General features: G+C 40.6%; 1 protein-coding gene across 1 annotated transcript in view; it reads right to left on the bottom strand.

Annotated features, from left to right (window-relative positions):
* Positions 1-19,649, bottom strand: part of pgm5 (phosphoglucomutase 5) — a 174,594-nt gene that overhangs the window by 104,384 nt on the left and 50,561 nt on the right. Inside the window, exons 4-6 of the mRNA XM_043716994.2 lie at positions 10,451-10,576; positions 7,489-7,679; positions 6,000-6,154 (exon numbers count right to left, since the gene is read on the bottom strand). Coding sequence (XP_043572929.1) covers positions 6,000-6,154; positions 7,489-7,679; positions 10,451-10,576 — 472 coding nt within the window. The remainder of the gene's footprint in view (positions 1-5,999; positions 6,155-7,488; positions 7,680-10,450; positions 10,577-19,649) is intronic.

Raw genomic sequence — 19,649 nt, 5'->3', positions numbered from 1 at the left:
AAATAGAAAGCAGATATGGGAGTTGCTCTTATTCTCAAACTCCACTACCCTTGCAGTCACCAGGTTAATCCCAGTAGGTTGTATGAAGTTTCTAATTTACCTGTCTGATAGATTCAAGAAAACGGAAAACACTGACCTGTTTTTTCTCTCACTAACACCACCACCTGCCTCAACAGTCAATCACTCCATTTCACCACAGTGTCTTCTACTGAGAGACTACTACAGACCTAGAAGATTTGCTGGTTTTGAAGAACAAAATAGGGTAATTAAACTGGATAAAAATCAGCTATTTGACTCGACAACAACTTGAAATTACAAGTTAGCTAGAATGGTGACAAAACGTCTGAAAACAAACCTTCCAGCTCAGAGAGCAACCTTACAGCCAGAACCTCAATCTGAGCTACAAATCTTCTCAAACTTCACTGACGAATAGTATATTTTAATTAAAGTGATACAAAATTCCACCCAAAATTATCACATTCAAGCATGAATGTTTTACTCGCGAAATGTAATTTTGACTTTCCACACATTGGACCTTACTCACCATTCTAGATCTTTTAATCTTTTAATAGCCTTCATATGTGAAGTTATTGCTTATAAGACAATATTCCAAAACTGCCCTTTCTTTTTCCCATATGTCCTACAAAATGCATACAAAGGAAGCTGGATTCTCACTACAGATTCCTAATACAACGGTCACTTGTCACATCACATGAATTCTCCATCTATGGCATATTGGACAGTCAGATTTTGTTATCACAAACAGATGGAAGTGCTTCTCATTAACCCAGTGTTCCAACTCCCCCCTTGGTTTTCGCACTGTATCTCCAAATCCCTTTCTCCCATGCTCCATGTATCCTCCATTAAAGGAATGGTACACATAGTTCATTTCACTACTACCCACCCAGAGACTTTGCGTGGGCTTTCAAATGGCAATTTAATATTTGGACATCTGTTCCAGTGTGGCACACTGTCTGGGGAATCTGTAACTTATTTGGGCAAAGTAAACAACGGAATGGCTCTTCAATCGCTCTACTTGGAGAACCCCACTGAAAATCCTTTTTTCCTGCAATGTTGTGTTTGCATGAAGAAATTTGACTGAAAACTAGAACGTGTCTGAAGAATATTGTTACAGCATATCAAAAATGAGCTGGAAGAAAGGGATTTTTTTTTTCGCAACCTCCAGTGGCTAGAATACTTAGTCAGAAACAACTGCTAAAATGCTCCACTCATCACCCCACCCCCAATCTAAAACTGCTTCCAAGTACCACAAATTAGTTTATTTTACTTTTCTTTTTATACTTTCACATTTAGATTCCCATGTTCCAGCTAATTATAGTTTCAGTGTAATTTCAAGTTGTTGTCGAGCCAAATAGTTGATTTTTATCTAGTTTATTGCCCTATTTTGTTCTTCAAAAGCAGTAAATATTCTAGGCCTCTAGTAGTCTCTCAGTAGAAGACACTGTGGTGAAGTGGAGTGATTGACTGTTGAGACGGGTGGTCGTGTTAGTGAAAGAAAAACCAGGTTTTCCGTTATTCCATCAGACAGGTAAATTGGAAACTTCGCACAACATACTGTGATTAACCTTTGTGGTGACTGCAGGGGGAGTGGGGTTTGAGAATAAGTGCACTTTCCCAAATGGGTCATAACAAAGTGAAAAAAGATTCATACTGCATAGCATTTACTGCTTCGATGGCTCATGTTTTTGAAAGATACAACTCCGCTGCCTATTGAAATCTGAAAATTAAGATTTCCTGAAATGGACCCAGAACCCCAGTTCCCCTACATCCCCAAGACTGCCTACTTCCAGTGCCATAAGATCACCCGTCCTTGCCCCTGCCCCGGTTCCTGAGCTGCTAAAATCGATCCTGCAGGCTTTTGTCAACCACCCTCCACCTCACCACCACCCTACCCAGGGCTCAAACAATCCAATGCTCCCCTTGCTGCCATCTTAACTTGCACTCTCCATATATGGCCAATAGTGGGCAAGTGAAAACAAAAATAATCAGCGATATACGAAGTCAGATTTGGAGGAGTGCAGAGATCTCGGAGGGTTGCAGTGCTGCAGTAGGTTGTAGAAATGGGAAAGGGCAGAATGATGGAGGTGTTTGGAAAAAAGGCTGAGAGTTTTGAATCGGAGGTATCAATTGCTGGATTGAGAGCCAACAAAGGTCATTGAGCAGAATTGTACATTCTGTGATAGGATATATGCAGCTAGTGTTTAGATAAAATCTATTCATCATGTGAAGCACTCCCATCATCTTGGGGGAATATTTCCTTTGCTTGAGTTCATACCGAGATCAAACCAGCTCCTTTTGTTTAACTTAATTAAATGCCCTTCAAAGACTTGATAATCAAGAAGAAATATCTCTGTATCTGTATCAGTTTTCATTCACCTTAGCTCACAGCCAAAAAAAAATACTTTACTTAAACTGAGCAACCAGCACAGTGGTACAATAAGCCAGGTTTTGAGACATAGTACAAAGATTTGAAAACAAAATCTAAAAGAGTGTAGCACTGTTGGAGTATTAGTGCTGAGGGAGTGCTGCAGCAAGCAAGTCAGTAATCAGCTGTGTTTTACTGTCAGAGGGTCAGTACTGAGGGATTATTGCACCTTCACAAGGTCACTACTGAGGAACTACCACACTATCCCTAATCAGTACTGAGGGAGTGTCACACTGTCACAGGGTCAGTACTGAGGGAGTGCCACACTGTCACAGGGTCAGTACTGAGGGAGTGCCACACTGTCACAGGGTCAGTACTGAGGGAGTGCCGCACTGTCACAGGGTCAGTACTGAGGGAGTGCCGCACTGTCACAGGGTCAGTACTGAGGGAGTATCACCCTGTCACAGGGACAGTACTGAGGGAGTGTCGCATTGCCACAGGGTCAGTACTGAGGGAGTAAGAACAATGCAGTTTTTTAATTGGACTGGTCAATATTCATCCCTCAACACAAGCACTAAAACAAATTATCTGGTCATTGAGACATTGCTGGTTGTGAGTACTCACTCCGTGCAAAAATATGTAAAACCGTCTTCACTTCAAAAGCGCTCTTTAGTTAACTATAAAACATAAGACATAGTAACAAAAGTATTCCATTTGGCCCAGTGAGTCTGCTCTACCATTCAATTAAATCATGGCTCTTAATTAATCCTCAACTCCACTTTTTCGCCACATGTCCCTTGATTCTTTGGCGAGTTAAAAATCTTTCCATCTTGTCTTTCAATATTCCTAATGGCGCAGTCTAGACAGGCACCTGCAGTAAAGAATTCCATAGATTCATTACCCTCAGAGATGAAATCTCTGTCTCAAATGGGCAACCTTTATTCTGAGGGTGGATTTGACTGGAATGGCTGAAGAAAGGAATTTAACAGAAAGATGAACATTCAGTAAGGAAAAAGGATAGTAGGAAGGGGATAACACAAGCTTACGCAATATGAATACAACATGATAATCTGGAGGACTGTGAAAATTTTAAAAACCAACAAAAGATAACCCAAAAAAAGTCAAAAACCTCTTAGAGGCTAAACAAGCAATTGATATATAAATTACAGTAAAAATTATTTGAGGAGACGAATAGATAAAGGGAAAACCAGTCAATGTAATATATTTGGATTTCCAAAAGATATTCGCTTATTTTAATTTATTTTGATTTTGATTTTACTGTCCTGTGTATTTTATAATAAGAATTCAATAAATACAGTGAAAAGCTTTCATTTGTCGCTATGATATGGTGCCGTTTTGAATAATTTAAGACTAAGGAAAGAAAAGTTATAGTTTAAAGAGTGTCCATTGGTCATCGATAAGGTACTGCATTTAAAGCTACTTAATAAGAGTCCATGGTGTTAGGAGTTTTATATTAGCATAGGTAGAGCATTGGCTAAATAATAAGAGACAGAATTAGGAGGTCATTTCTGTTTTTACTTTTGTTACTATGCCTGCTCTTACTCCTTTTTCAGTTTAGCACAGTTGTTTCTGATCCAGTTTTCACAATGTCAAACTGAATGCTAAATTCTATTATGTTATGCTCACAATATGTTATAGTTTCCTATAGGATCTTTTACTCCAAGATCATGGAATTCCTGCAGTGTGGAAAGATGGCATTCGGCCCATCACTGACCCTCCGAATAGCATCCCACCCAGACCCAGACCAATAATCTATCTCTGTAATCCCGCAATTGCAATGGCTAACCTATCTTGTGTTCACATCCCTGGACAATTAGCATGGTCAATCCACCTAACAAGCACACCTTTGGACAGTGGAAGGAAACCGGAGCACCCGGTGGAAACCCAGGCAGATAAGGGGAGAATTTGCAAACTCCACACAGACAGTCACCCAAGGCTGGAAATCGAACCCAAGTCCCTGGTGCTGTAAGGTAGCAGTGTTAACCACTGAGCAATCATACCAGCTCGTTTGTTTTATTCTCATTTATTAAACCTGCCTCATTACAGTTTCACAGATTCCAAATTGCATGAGCTCTGGTTTGGAACCACAGTATATTGCTCTCAGAAGCTGTTCCAATAACACGTTATAAAATCTTCCTTATGGCTACCTCTGCCAATTTGATTTTCACAGCCTAAGTCAAGGTTAACATCATCCATGATTAATGTACTGCCTTTTTTATATGCCATAGACACACAGAAACGTAGAAAAGATTGGAGATAGGAGCAAAACACTTTTCACTATATCTTCCTAGATATATATGACAATAAAATCATTCATCATTCATTCATTCAGCTGAAGTAGGCCATTTGACTCCTCAAACCTGTCCCACCATTCAATGTGATCATGGCTGATCATTGACCTCAAACCATAACCTTGCCATCCACCCATACTCCTTGATCCCTTTAGCCACAAGAGCTAATACAGCTTCTTCTTGAAAACACACAATAATTTGACCTCAACCACCTTTTGTGGTAGTGAATTCCACAGGGTCACCACCCTCTGCATAAATATATTTCTCCTCATTTCAGTCCTAAAAGGTCACCTTCATCCCTAAATTATGACTCCTGTTCTGGACTCCACCCCATCAGTCACATCCTTGCTGTACTAACCTGTTTAGTCCTATTAGAATTTTACAGATTCATTCTTTTGAACTCCTGTCCAATCCATAACTGACTCAATTACTCCTCATACATCAGTCCTACCATCCCAGAAATCAATTTTGTTGCACTCCCTCTGTAGCAAGAACATCCTTCTTCAGATAACAAGACCAAAACTGCACACAATATTCCAGGTATGACCTCACCAGTGTCCTGTATAATTGCAGTAAGAACATCCTTGTTCCTGTACTCAAATCTCACTACGAATGCCAACATATAGTTTGCCTTCTTTAATGCCTGCTGCACTCTCTTGCTTACTTTCAGTGATTGGAGCATAAGCACATGAAAATCTCATTGAACATTCCCATGTCTCAATTTGTAGCCATTGAAATAACAATCTGCCTTCCTATCAAAGTGGATAACCTTACAGCAACCCACATTATACTGCATCTGCCCACTCATTCAACCTGTCCAAATTACAATGCAAAAATAGCAATTGACCTAGTCATCATTATGGAGACCAGTTTTTGCATTCCAGATTTATTAACTAGAATTCAAATTCCATGAGCTGCCGTGGTGGGATTTAAACCTGAATCCCCAGAGCATTAGTCAGGGACCTCTGGTTTTCTAGTGCAGTGATGTTACTACTACACTGTTATTTTATTCCCTGATTAGCTTCTGACTTATTCTCCACCCTACAGTATAGCCATACTGTTAGGAACCTATAGACCACTTCCATCAGTATCTTATTCCCCTTATTATTTCTTATCTCCATCCATACGAATTCGACATCTTTCAATTCAAGATCACTGTAAAGCACTTTGGTATATCCTGTGATCATGGCAGAGATGCTATAGAAATACAAGCCTTTCCTTAACTGATAAATGCTCCTTGAAAACAATTTAAGATTTAATTATTCATCAGAGTTGAGAGCGAGTCATCTTCTGCTCCTCACCTGTCTAGTGCTGTACTGGTGGGCATGCTTCTTGCAAATCCTCGAATTCCTGTCTTCTGGAAGTACGGAATGCAACAGATATTTGCTGCAATCACGGCAACGGAGTCTGAAGGATTGACGAAGAACCCATTTCGGCCAAGAATCATGTTACGGTCCTGTTAAGAAGAGAATGATCTCCTTTAATTTCTATGATTTATCCTGGTCTTTAGTTCTGTCATTTAGTTTCTCAAGCCTGCATCATACTCTTCCACCCCCAGCTCACCAATGTTCATTGTTTTACTTGCATTCTGGGAAAAGGAGACAATTAACTAACTTAAAGAGGAAGACATGAGATGAAAGGTTTAATTTTTAGATCTATTTTGAGATAAATACTGTACTGCAGATACCTTATGAATCAATCCCTTTAGCAGTATGATTGCTAGTATTTTGAAGTTTCAGTTAAGAAAGCTAACTGCAAACTAAGAATTATGATTGTTTAAGTGATTAAGTGATTGTTTTGCTGTTTCTTTGAAAATGTGGAAATATTATATCATACAATGAATCCCCTCTGCCTCTCCCATGTCTTTACATTCTCAGCTTTGGCACCACAGAAATTATTTTGGGAAGAATAACATTGGTTTTAAAGGTTCTCTCAGGTTCAGAAGAAAAATCATGAATGGCAGCCAAATGCTCATGATTTAGACTTTAAAACTGTCACAACTGCTCCTGTAAACCGTTGGTAACAAGCACTCTGTAAGCCCATTTTGGAATCAATATATTTCTCACACATAGTTGCATTAGGAGCTCCATGGCTATGAATGCTTAGTAGAGATTTCTTCAGATAAGCATTGCCCTCTACTTGAAAAAGATATGATAGAAATGTCAGGATCAGAAAAGATTAACGTACAGCAAAGTAGTTAGAAGCTACAATCAACCAGGACTACTAATGTGGGGAAATGTAGCAAATTTATTATTTTGTATTGCTACACAAAGACTGGTTATACTGATTATGTTAAGCACATCAAACAGTAGCTGTTACTTTGTAGATTGATTCGCCATCTGTGAAATTAAACTACTTTCTTATCCATGTGTGTATTTTAATTGATGTATTTGGCTTGATCAGTTTTCAAAAGATTGAAACAACACGCACCTAAGACATATGTACAAGACACAGACAAATCATGAGGGGCTCTTACAGCTACGCCCCTGTTTATTGCTGTGGATCAATTAGACATGAAGGGCTTTTGCCCGAAACATCGATTTTCCTGCTCCTTGGATGCTGCCTGACCTGCTGTGCTTTTCCAGCATCATTCTAATCTAGACTCTGATCTCCAGCATCTGCAGTCCTCACTTTTGCCTATTGGGCAGTTCAAGCAGAGCCCTCAAACATAAAAAAATATTTAGAGTACTGATGGGAGCTTCCCTATGAGTCAGGATTAACTCAGAAAAGCTTTAATTAATGAAATTATCTATCTGCAAGAACAAGAATAAAATTAAAGTAATATTATACCCCGTCTCCATCAAAAGCTGCTCCAAACCCATATTCTCCTCCTTTCATAGCCTCGAGTAGAGAAGTGGCATATGTGAGATTTGGGTCTGGGTGCTGTCCACCAAAATCCTCCAGCGGCACACAATTAACAGCAGAGTTTGCAGGAGCTCCGAGCTCATCACAGAGTATCCGCCTGACATAAGGGCCCATAACTGGAAAAATAAGAAAAACCATAAATGATCATTGTCGAGCAAATGTTTTGATTAACATAAGAAATAGGAATTACAGAATGCTCCATTGCCAGTCGAGGGTGCTTGGCAGTTCAGTAAGATCATGGCTGACCTTCTACATCAGCTCTAACTTCCCCTCTGATCCCCATTCTCATTGATTCCCTTACAGCACAAAACCTACTGCTTTCAACCCAGAGTGTACTCATCCATCACCCTCTGGGATAGAGAATCCAAAAATTCATTACCCGTGGCATGAAGAAACTTCTCCTCATCTCAGTACTAAATGGCCAATCCTGTATCCCATGATGATGCCCCTAGTTCTGGTCTCCATTCAGGGGAAACAGCCTCCAGCTATTCAGTGAGTCAAGAAATCTCAGAACTTGTGTTTTTCATAGATATGTATGTGTTCTGATTAACAATCTGAATTGTCAAGTTAATGACAATCTTTACAAAAATGTCAGTACCTAACATAGCTTTACTTAATCTATTATTTGGATACCAATAATTAAAATATTCTCCTATGAAATCTTCCTAATTATTCTCCCTAATCCAGTGGAAAGACTTTTACTGGTCTTGATTATCCTTGACACAACTCACAGCAGAGTTATAATTGAACAAATAAAGAGAAATTTTGATCATGGAATGCTCCTCCAACATTGTGAAAATACCAGAAATCGCACGCTCCTTCCTGAAGCTGGCACTGCCGACATCCATAGGGTTGGAGTTAGGAGCAATCCATCATTTGTGCATCCACAGTTCCCAGAAACAGCGAACATTTAAATGGATAGCTAGCATACTATGTTTGAGAGTTCAGGTAAAAAGGACTACAGGAGGTTAGTAGAGGTAAGAAACCATTTGAGATCGTGAAAAATAGATTTGCTTGTACATAAAAAGAGCATAAACTCATTGCTTTACTCTTATATGGGATTTGGGCACTGATGGCTAGGCCAGCATTTGTTTCCTATTCCATATTGTCCTGAGCTGCAGTGGTGAGCTGCATTTGTGCTCTATAGTCATTGAAATGTAGGGACACCCACAATGCAGTTTGGGAGGAAGTTCGAGAACATTGAACTAGCAGTAAAGAGGGAGTGGTGATACAGCTCCAAGTCAGGATGATGTGTGACTTGAAAGAGAACTTGAAATTGGCGGCACTTCCATGCATCTGCTGACTTTGTCCTCCTTAGTGGATAGAGGTTGGGAGCTTGGAGTGTACTACCATAAGAGCCTTGGTGAGATACTACGGTGCATCTTGTAGATAGTGCACACTATTGCCATTCTGTATTGTTAGTGGAAGGAATGAAAATTTAAGGTTTTACGACGGATCTCAATTAAACAGACTGCTTTGTCCTGGATGATATTCTTGAGTGTTGATGGAGTTGTTACATCACACTTCTGAATTGTGCCTTTGCAGATGGTGAGAAAGGAGGTGAGCCACCCACTGCAGAATTTCAAGCCTCTTGTAGCTAAAATAGTTATATTGCTGGTCCAGTTCAGTTTGTGGTTAACGTTCACCTCCAGGATGGTAGTAATGGAGGATTCAATGATGGTAATGTCATTGAATGTCAGGAGGAGATGGTTAGATTCTCTCTTGTTGGAGATGGTAATTGCCTGGCCCAAGAGTGACATTAATGTTATTTGCCACCTATCAGCTTGAGCCTGAATGTTGTGAGGTCTTGCTGCATACGATTACACTGCTTTAGTATCTGAGGGGTCATGAATGATGCTGAACATTGTGCAGTTATCAATCAACAACCCCACTTCTGCCCTAATGGAGGAGGGAAGGTCATTGATGAAACAACTTAAGGTGGTTGGACCTAGGACGTTAAGGAGGATGAGAAGAATGTCACAAACACTTTATCCATCTAACACTAATGATAATGGGCTGAATGAATTCATTACATTGTGTCAGTAACAAGAGCCATTTAACCAAAATCTCTTCTTAAAAATAACATCTTTCAGGCTGATGTTCATTTGATATCATCAGATGCTGAACTATTACTTTAAAGAATCATTGAATTATACAACATAGGAGGCGGCTATTCAGCCAATTAAGTCTGTGCTGGCTCTTTTGAAGAACAATCCAGTTCACCCCCATCCCTGCTCTTTCTCACAGCCCTGTAGTTATTTCTCCTTCAAATATTCATGTGTAATTTCCATTTTGAAAGCTACAATCTGTTTCCACCACTGTTGAAGAAAATGCTTTCGAGATTCAAATCACTCGCGTAAATATGTTTTGCCTCATGCCTCTTTTTTGTTTTGTGAATCATCTAAAGTCTGTCCCCTCCAGCTAGAGGAACAATTTGCTCTATTTAAACATTTTGACCACCTCTATCAAATCTTCTCTTTGTTTTCTTTGGTCTAAGGAGAAAAAAGCCTCCTTCTCCACTCTGCCATATTAACTGCACTCACCACAGATACCTTTCTAGTAAATCTACTCAGCACATTCTCTGAGTCTTTAAGATCACAGTACAAGAAGTGGGATCCTCAGATGTTCCAGTTGAGATTGGAACATGTCAAGATAGATGCCTGCCACAGGGTGCCAAATGGGTGATTGACTGCCTGACATTCACTTCCATTGTAATCAGGGGAAATGCCAGAGTTCAATTCCATTTTGTCATCTTCAGAGGCTATTGAATAACATTCTTTTTTATTATAGATTATTTATATTAGCTTCCACATATGTAACTGAAAGGGCAACAACAAAGGAAGATACAAAAATAAAACAACTGTTAATCCTTAAGAAGTATACTTGCCTCCATGCATAGCATCAATCCTTATTTTCAGTTGGTTGGGTCCAGTTAGTAATCCCTTTATAGCAGTGAAGTCAAAGATGGTTCTCAGCATGTTGAGGTAAACCTCTACGGTGTCCACAATTTCAACTAAAGTGGTGGGAAACAATGAAGAGCTGATTAAAATTAGCACCATGGGAGTAGCCTCCTCTTGCAGCTCATTAATAGGTATTTGACATTCCTAAACTGTGACTGTGATTTAGGGATGGCAATATTTTCTCGACAACCTATAAAAATTGCACCATCAGAAAATTCTTCAAAGTCTTCATGCTAAACATTCATGGAAATAACTATACAGGATCTTAGTAAGACCACAACTGGAGAATTGCTATTTTGATCCAAGTGCAGCAGAGGTTCAGGAGCCTGATACTGGGAAATGACACCACTGTCTCATGAAGAGAGATTGGTTTGACTGGAGCTGCAGTCACTAGAGTTTAGAAGTATGAGAGGGGGTCTGATTGAAATGTATACAATCCCAAACAGGCTGAATAGTCTTGATGCTTTCCCTGGTTGGGGAGTCCACAACCAGGATGTCAAAGTCTCAGGATATGGGGTAGGCCTTTTAGGACTGAGGAAAAATGTCTTCACCCAAAAGGCCCATGGAAATCTGTGGAATTCTCTGTCACAGAAAGTTGTAGAGTCTAAGTCACTGAAAATATTCAAGAAATAATGTTTTAGTTTTTAAAAGCATTAAGGGGGTATGGGGAGAAAGTGGAAATATAGAGAATCAGCCCTGATCATATTGAGGGTGAAACAAGCAGGAGGGACCAATTGGCCTACTCCCTCCCAGTTTCTACATTTCTAGAATGATCTCACTCACTGCTGACCAGCAGATGAGATCTCAGGGCAGATGCAAGATATGAAAGAATAGGACTTGTAGCACTGTGTCAATCCTACCTTTGGCCAGAAAGAAGCAGAGCAAGAGAAAAAAGCTTTGAAAGATTGGGTTATGAGCATAAATAATTTGTGCCAGAGTTTGCAGCAGTAGATTTCAGTAGCAGTTTGTAATAATTACAAAATTATGTTATCATCTTACTGTGAGATCCTCTTTACTGTGTTGAAACCATTCACTCCTCATCCATCCAATTTAGCAAACATAGTGTCAGTAAGCAATGTGTTGAAGTAACAATAATATAATAATTACATGGAAGAATATAAAAGATCAACATTTACTGTGCTTTCACTTTTTCAAAGGAGTGAACAACATTTTTTGGGCAGATAATCTCATTGAAATGTTTTTTTAAAAATAGGGTTCACTTTTTTTTGATAGATGCAGATAATTGCATTTTGGGATTTGCAATCATTCTTTAAATTTCTCTCTTAGCTCCACTCTCCTAACCTTTGTCAGCATAGCTGAGAAGGTCAGTGACTTCTGATACTCTTTCTCTAAACTAGCCACCCTCCGATGTACAAAAGCAATTGGCTATGCCTCTTTTTTGAGTTTAATTCTCCTCTAGTTCCGGCCTCTTGAACATTTTAAACATAACAGAACTGGAAGCTGTCCCTTCAGGTGTGAGGGTACAAAGCTTTGGAATTCCTGCAGTAAACCTCTCCAGATCTCTAGTTTCCCTCTTCCTTTAAGACACCAATTAAAGATGACCTCTCTGACCAACCTTTTGCATATCCATCCGATATATGATGTAGTTCAGGGTTAAAATTTCCTTCATAGTACACACACACAAAACACACATTGCACAGCTACTCATGTTTCATTTCAGCACTTTACAGGCTTCCGAATAAAACCTTGTGTCCAACAGTTCCTCATCATAAAATCTGACTCCACTTTCCAGACAGCAGTTACTGGTAATGGCATTGCTGTTGTAAGATTCAACTCCTTTCAACCCATCTTTTGTTTCTATACTTGCCCTGTTGTCATCTGGTTTTGCACCACACACCCCCTTTTTTGTAATTTACTTTCTCCTGCCTTCCACCCTGTAACAGACCCTTCCCCTTTTCCCTGCTTCAGTATTTGCTTAAAACCTGTTACACTCTAACTTGGTGTTGTGTGATTTTTAACTTTGTCCACCCCAGTCCAATATCGGCACCTCCAAGTCACCTCTAACTTCACCAGTTCTAATGAAAAATCATCAACATGAAATACTAATTCTGTTTCTGTCTCCACAAACAATGCCAACTGGATGAATGTATTCAGCATTTTCTGTCTTTATTAATGGATGTTATGATTACATAATGGAACAATTTTCCATTTCGGATTTTCAATATCAGAATCAAGCATTCGACTAAAGCGTAATAAAGCCAAATGCGGCTTTGCCTTAATCCTGCCTTCATAAAGTATTTCACACTCCTGTGTCACTGTGACTTTTTCCACATCAGTCATCTGAACTAAATTAGCAATTTGTTATTAAATATTGAGTAACTTTATGTTTTGAATGTAGTGCCAACTCCAGCCTCAATTAAAACTGAAATGAATTTCATGCAAGATATCACCTACAGGAATATTACACCATACTAGCATATTAAAACTGATATTGTTGTTCAGTGCTGGACAAATGATGTATATCCATTTGTGGATGAATTATTGATCTTTCATGCTTGTTACATCAATTGTATCTGCCAAACTGATGCCAAAAACTGAAATTCTGAGATGAGATGGAGGGAATAGGACAAGACTTGCATAGAATGTAAACACTAATATGGAATTAGTAGCCTGTTCCTGTGCTTTATATTCTATAGAAGATTGTGCAAAGAAAGATATATTCAAAAGGACAGTTGATAACATTAAAGCTATTTTCGATCAGTTCCAGATACCCGACTTTTGCCTAAATTGCTAATTTGTGTCAGGCTTTATTCAATAGATGATGGCTGAAACATTTATTAAAAAAACAGCTGAAGTCAACACCTGTGCAACCTCAATCATACTGTCCCAAGTTTCCAGGTCACAGGTCACTCAAAGTTTCTAGTCAGTCATTTGCACAATTATTTATTTCTTTAGTAAAGTTGCTGTTGTCGGTTTTACAAGTAGGACACCCTTTTCAACTGCTTTTGTGCTTAAAATACACTTGAAGTTTACTAACATCCCCACTACAGGACTCTCCTATCGACCTCTAGGCCAGAAGGTCTGGGTCCAAGGCCCACCTACTCCAGGTATGCGTTGTATTCCTGAAACAACCTTCCCAACACTATTGTGGGTGTATCATACTACGTGGTTCAAGAATGCAGCCCACCACCAACTAATCCAGGGAATTAAAAATGTGCAATCATGCTAACCCATACAGTGAAGCTGACATTCTGTGAATGTCAGATAATTTAAAAAATTCAATGATAATGAGGCAATGTAGACAATAGCTATTAAGTCATATACTACACTACATAATGAAGGTCATGTTGTTGCAGTTTCATTCCAGCAACTTGAACACCAAATCGAGACAAACATGCCACGTGTGATAGGCTTAGGGTTAAACCTATCCCAGTCCGGAGGGAATGTTGCACTGTCAGAGATCTGCCTTTCATTTGAGTTGTTCAGATGGCACTCTGTCTTCCATCTCATGTGGACATAAAAGATCCTATAGACTTTTCAAACGTGTGCAGTTGAATAAAACCTGACAGCATGCTGCTCAAGGAAATATTAGGAAAGGCAACCAATCACTTAATGAAGAGTTGGGCATATGGATGAATAGTGGAGGCAGAAAGAGACAACAGGGGAATTCTAGATCTTGCATGTCATGGCAGCTGAAAGCATGGCTACTAATGGTGGGATGGCAGAAATTATGCAGATGAGAGGCTAGAATCAGAGGAGGACAGAGCTCACAGAATGATTCAAACCACATTCCCTCTAATGACATTGTCTGCTGCACAGGCATTTGAAGTCCACCCATGACAGCAGCTTCTGCAGGTGGAGTTCAATGTGTTGACATTCCAATCTACTTAAATGGAACATCTGAACATTGGTTCCAGAGTTTGGGAAGGTTTCTAGTGTCTGGATGTCAGACTGAGCTAGGTCAGTTCTGTTGATTCATATTGTCGAACATCAGCAGTGGCCATTTGCTCTTTTCCAATATCACTGTAAACTTGCAGCAATACTTTCACTGGACATACTAGATTAGATTCCCTACAGTACGGAAACAGACCCTTCGGCCCAACCAGTCCATACCGACCCATTTCCCTCTGACTAATGCACCGAGCACTTGGCAATTTAGCATGGCCAATTCACCAAACCTGCACAGGTTTGGATTGTGGGAGGAAACCGGAGTATCCGGAGGAAACCCAACGCCGACACGGGGAGAATGTGCAAACTCCACAAAGACAGTCGCCCAAGGCTGGAATTGAGCCTGGGACCCTGGTGCTGTGAGGCAGCAGTGCTAACCACTGAGCCACTGTGCTGCTAGTGCAAGTCTCAGGTCAAATTCATGAAAGAAAAATATTTAACAAATATAAGAAATAAAGACATGGGGAAGAGAAGGAATGGAAATTGTAGAAAATAAGAGAAAAATGAATAAGACAGAGCAGATAGAATATATTTTACGTTTAGAAAATATCCTACAGGCACAAATCTTGAAATCGACAAGATTGTGTCTCAGAAAGGACTTTCAGTTCAAGTTGGGTAGCTGTCAACAGTTAATAATTTCTCAAATCCTTAAATGTTTTCTGAAGTTGTTCCTGTATAACGTAATGGTCCTGAGAGAGTTAATGTTGATGCTGCATTAGCTCCACCTAATCTGATGATACTACACACCCAGTCGAATTTTCCCATTTGCAGTGAATAAAAGTCGGTCTGCCGTGGTGGAGGCAAATTTTCACCCGCAATCTTCCCACACATTTCACCTCATTAATTATGCAACTGAGCTACTGGTTGCATTTCTCTGGGAGTTGTTTGCCAAGCAGACAGCAGAGTTTCTAACCACCAGAATACCTTCCTGCTTCTAAGCCTTTGGTGCTAGCTGTAAAGCCCAGCTGCATGTCACTTCAGATGTTGCAGGCCAAGAACTCTCTCTGAAACTGTGTAGCTTGATCCTGAAATGTCTCAAAGGAAGGGCAAGCCAGCTACCCACTTCCAGGATAGAGATCTGGATGTGCTGGTGAATGGAACAGCAGCCCTTTTCTATGTTGGCCACAAAACAAGACTTTGTCAGCTGGGATAGAAATTGCATTGCAATTTAGTGCTGTGCCCCAAGTTAAAAGGGATACTCTGCATTATTGCAAGCAAGTTCAGAGATCTGCACCCTTTAAAGCTAAATGACACAAGCATCTATCCCCTACTTCACCAAGACAGATGGACTGAACCCTCAGTATCAAGTGCACCTTCAAGTTTGAACAGGTCAAAACAATGGTTAGGGGCAGCATGGTGGCTCAGTGGTTAGCACTGTTGCCTCATAGCACCAAGGACCGGTTTCGATTCCCATTTTGGGCAACTGCCTGTATGGAGTTGCACATTCTCTCTGTCTGTGTGGGTTTCCTCACACAATCCAAAGATGTGCAGGCCAGGTGAATTGGCCATGCCAAATTGCTAATTTAGTCAGGGGTAAATATAGAATAGGGGACTGGGTCTGGGTGGATTACTCTTCAGAGGGGCTGAAGGGCCTATTTCTATAGTGTAGGGAATCTAATTTCATCTAACTATTCTAAACCCATTTTCCAGCTGTCGGCCCAGAATATGTCAGCATCACAAGTACACATCTAAATACTTTTTAAATGTTCTCAGGGTTTCTGCCTCTGCCACTTTTACAGGCAGAGAGTTCCAGATTCCCACCATCATCTGGAAGAAAAACACTTTTCCTCCCAATTCCTCTAAAACCCCTGCCCCTGAAATCTATGTTCCCTGGTCATTGATGCGCGGAAGAAGGGGAAACGTTCCTTATGATCATGTCCTTTTAAGGACTCTCACCCACAACCTCCTCCCATACTACTAATTCTACCTGACCTCTGTTCAACTGCTCACTCAAGAGGGGTCCCTCATCATCTCTCCTACTCATGCATGACCACTAACTGCTATGCATTCATTTGCATTATACTCAATCTCTCCTTTAGCCTCACTGGAGGAAGAACTGGACCACCCTTCCAGGCTGATGTCTCCACAGCACTGATGTACCTGTAACTCCCAGACTGTTTGCATTTGACCTGTTGGACTGATTCCACCAATCCTGCCACAGTCTAATTCAACAAGAGTTTTTCCTGACTGTGACAGTATCCCCTGACTGACTGCATCTTCCCTTCAGTTAAGGACTGTTCCCCTTTGCCATTCACAGATTGCCATTCGCTACAGTGTTGAGTGTGATTTTGGAGGAAAATACAACCAAGCTATTGGGTGCATTTCTCTGGTGTTGAGATAACAAATGGACATATTCATCCACTGTCAGAGTGAAGGGTTTGTTTGTCAGTGCTCCCCAGTATCATGAGCAGACTGCCCTTCCCTCTGGGCTACAAAGTAATTTAAACCGCAAGGCAGCCTGCGACTAAGCAGCCAGGCAGAGACTGGCAGACTGTAAGTTCGTACTGAAGTCAGAGAGCACTAAGGAAGTAAGCTATGTGCTGCTTGTGGTGATGTCAGCACACAGGCAGAGTGTGTAGATGCATGGCTCTCCCTGTGCACGGTGACCTTACAGGATGCTGCACCTCAGCTCCAATGTAAAGTGCTGAAGGCCTGAAGTGTTGGCTGAGCTGGTCCAAAGACAGATGTTATGATACAGGATCAAATTACTGCAGAGGCTGGAATCTGTACTGAAAACAACAAATGCTAGAGATCACAGCAGGTCAGACAGCATCCATGGAGAGAGAGCAAGCTAACGTTTCAAGTCTAGATCAGAGCACCATCGAGGCACATAGTGACCATGGACCATGGTAGCACATTGTGCAGGAGATGTAGTGGCATGATGGGCAAGGACTGGTTTTCAGCGAACTGTAACCCGCCAGGTATTGACTCTGTTTCACTTGTCGGGAAGTTGCACTGTACAGTTTCTGAGTGGAGGAGAGCAGAATCAGAAGTGGGATTCAAATATATGGAAATAAGGAAGTTGCCACTCATGGGTGAGGTGTTGAAATCACAATCTAAGACTTGAGGGGAAATTGGGAAAAGTTTTCTCAACAGCGAGAATCTGATCTTTTCATTACCGCCCCCAGTTTGTCAGCACATTTGCCCATCTCCTGGTCATACCAGTGAGGACAAATTGTGTGGCTGGAGGCAGTTAGCTCTACATTAGTCTTTGCAACGAGCAGGTATATTTTGTACAGTTCCTGAGAATTCTAATAATTATACCTGACTTGTAGCTGTACTTATTGCTCTCATGCAATAAGCTATCATGCTAACTAAGAACGGGGCATCTACCATTGATGATTAGACAGACCCTAGACAAAGTATAGACAAAAGAAGATTGACAGCAGTGAACTATCTCAAACAATCCTTACTCTGAACCATATACTGGTAAAGGTAACATATGCTGCAAGTTGCCATTAGTGCAGTCAGAATAATGCAACAATTAAAGCTTCAAATGGACTGGGCAGCCAATTTGGCACAAGAGGAACGGCAAGTCTTTAAGATCAGCCTGTCACAGGTTTCAGTATCTTTGCTTCACAGGATGCAGTGCTGACCTCCAGTGAAAGAAGGTATTTCAGGAATTGTGTTGTGACGCAGATTAATTCCCATGATTGCATTGGGTTGATCCTCCATGCCTCATGTAGAAGCACCATCATTGGTTGCAATCAGCAGCAGGATTTGATTGAAATCTGTCACTGACGGGGCACGTCAGCGGCCAATTCAATGCAGCTGTCTCATGTCACGTCCACTCAGCACTGCCTTGAGGAAGAATGAGCCAAGTGGGAGTCAGAGGTATGTGACCCTTCAACTTGCAGGAGCCAGTCAAAAATTCTGCCAGTGTAACAGCTGGGTGAAAATTGCAGAAACTTATCTTTGCTCCACTCAACCTGACACGCACATACAAATGCAGGAATGTATTTTCATCCCCTTCAGAGAAGTAATGACCCCAGAATGACGCTGTTGGTCTCACTGTTCAGTTAATGCCAATGATTAGCCTGCTGCCATTTTGAAAAGGTCCTACTCATAGGTGCCTAAAGCACTGTCCCTTTTAGCAAGTGGCCCCTTTTATTAGGAAAATTAGGGGTCCTTTTCTGTAAATGGGATACCTGGGATATTTTAATTTGAAAAAAATAACAGCTTTTGCTGTGATCATTTAGACTAGCTCCATGGGTGAGGAGTAAAGGCTTTTTCATAGAAACGACAGACCTTTTCCAACATGTTCCATCATTTAATTTTATCTATTCATACCTCTGTCTATCCATCTGTGTTCCTTACCCTTCATACTCCATTGCTAACTAAAAAGCTATCAATCTCAGTTTTAAATGTTCAGTGGACCCTGGACTTAACTATTCTTGGGGACAATGGTTTCTTGACTGGATGGATGGCTTTAATTTTAAGGTTTTACCTCTTTGGACTCACCTACATCAAAGGAAATGCTGTTGCTGTCTCTGCTATCATCATTTTTAATCATCTTAAATAATACATTTAAATCACTCCTCAATATTTTATCCTTGAGGGAACAAAAGTCTACAATTGCAGCTTGTCTGTATAATTTGACCTTTTTATCCTTGCCAGTCATAGATTGTTTTAACTGACCATAGGAGAATAAGGGAGCTCAAACATAATCTTGTCCACAGACTCACTGGGACACGCCTCCAACACGTTTACAACACACCCAGTTATCCACCAACCACACTCCCACCAAAAAAAATTCTTCTTACCAGCGGAATCTCTTGTCTCAATTGTCAGTGGTTGACTTGCCATAATATGCGATTTGGCAAGCTCTGCAAGTTCACTTAACAAAAGGAGCTAAGGGACTAGAATCTCAAGGTCACAGTTCAGTAGCAGAAGGGGGAAATGGGGAGTCAATCAGTTACAGGTAATAAAGGAAGAATAACTGGCATTATTATAGCACCTTCTGTGACCTCTAGATCTCCCAAAGTGCCTCACATCCAATGAAGTACTTTTTGAAGTATGGCCATTGTTATGATATAGGAAATGTTACAGACTACCTGTGCACAGCAAGATCCCACAAACAGCAACACAGCAATGACAAGATATTGTGCTTTTAGTGAGGTCTGAATGGGAAATACTGGTCAGGACGTCGGAAGAGCACACCTGCTCTTTATCAAACTGCAAATACAGTGTCTGAAATCCAGCTATCCAAAATCCAGA

This window comes from Chiloscyllium plagiosum, unplaced genomic scaffold (genome assembly GCF_037043375.1).
Source record: "Chiloscyllium plagiosum isolate Xiang-an unplaced genomic scaffold, Cpla_swu_hap1 HiC_scaffold_2, whole genome shotgun sequence".
NCBI lineage: Eukaryota > Metazoa > Chordata > Chondrichthyes > Orectolobiformes > Hemiscylliidae > Chiloscyllium > Chiloscyllium plagiosum.
Note: the sequence above shows the minus strand (reverse complement) of the source record. Positions and strands in the feature narration are given on the sequence as shown.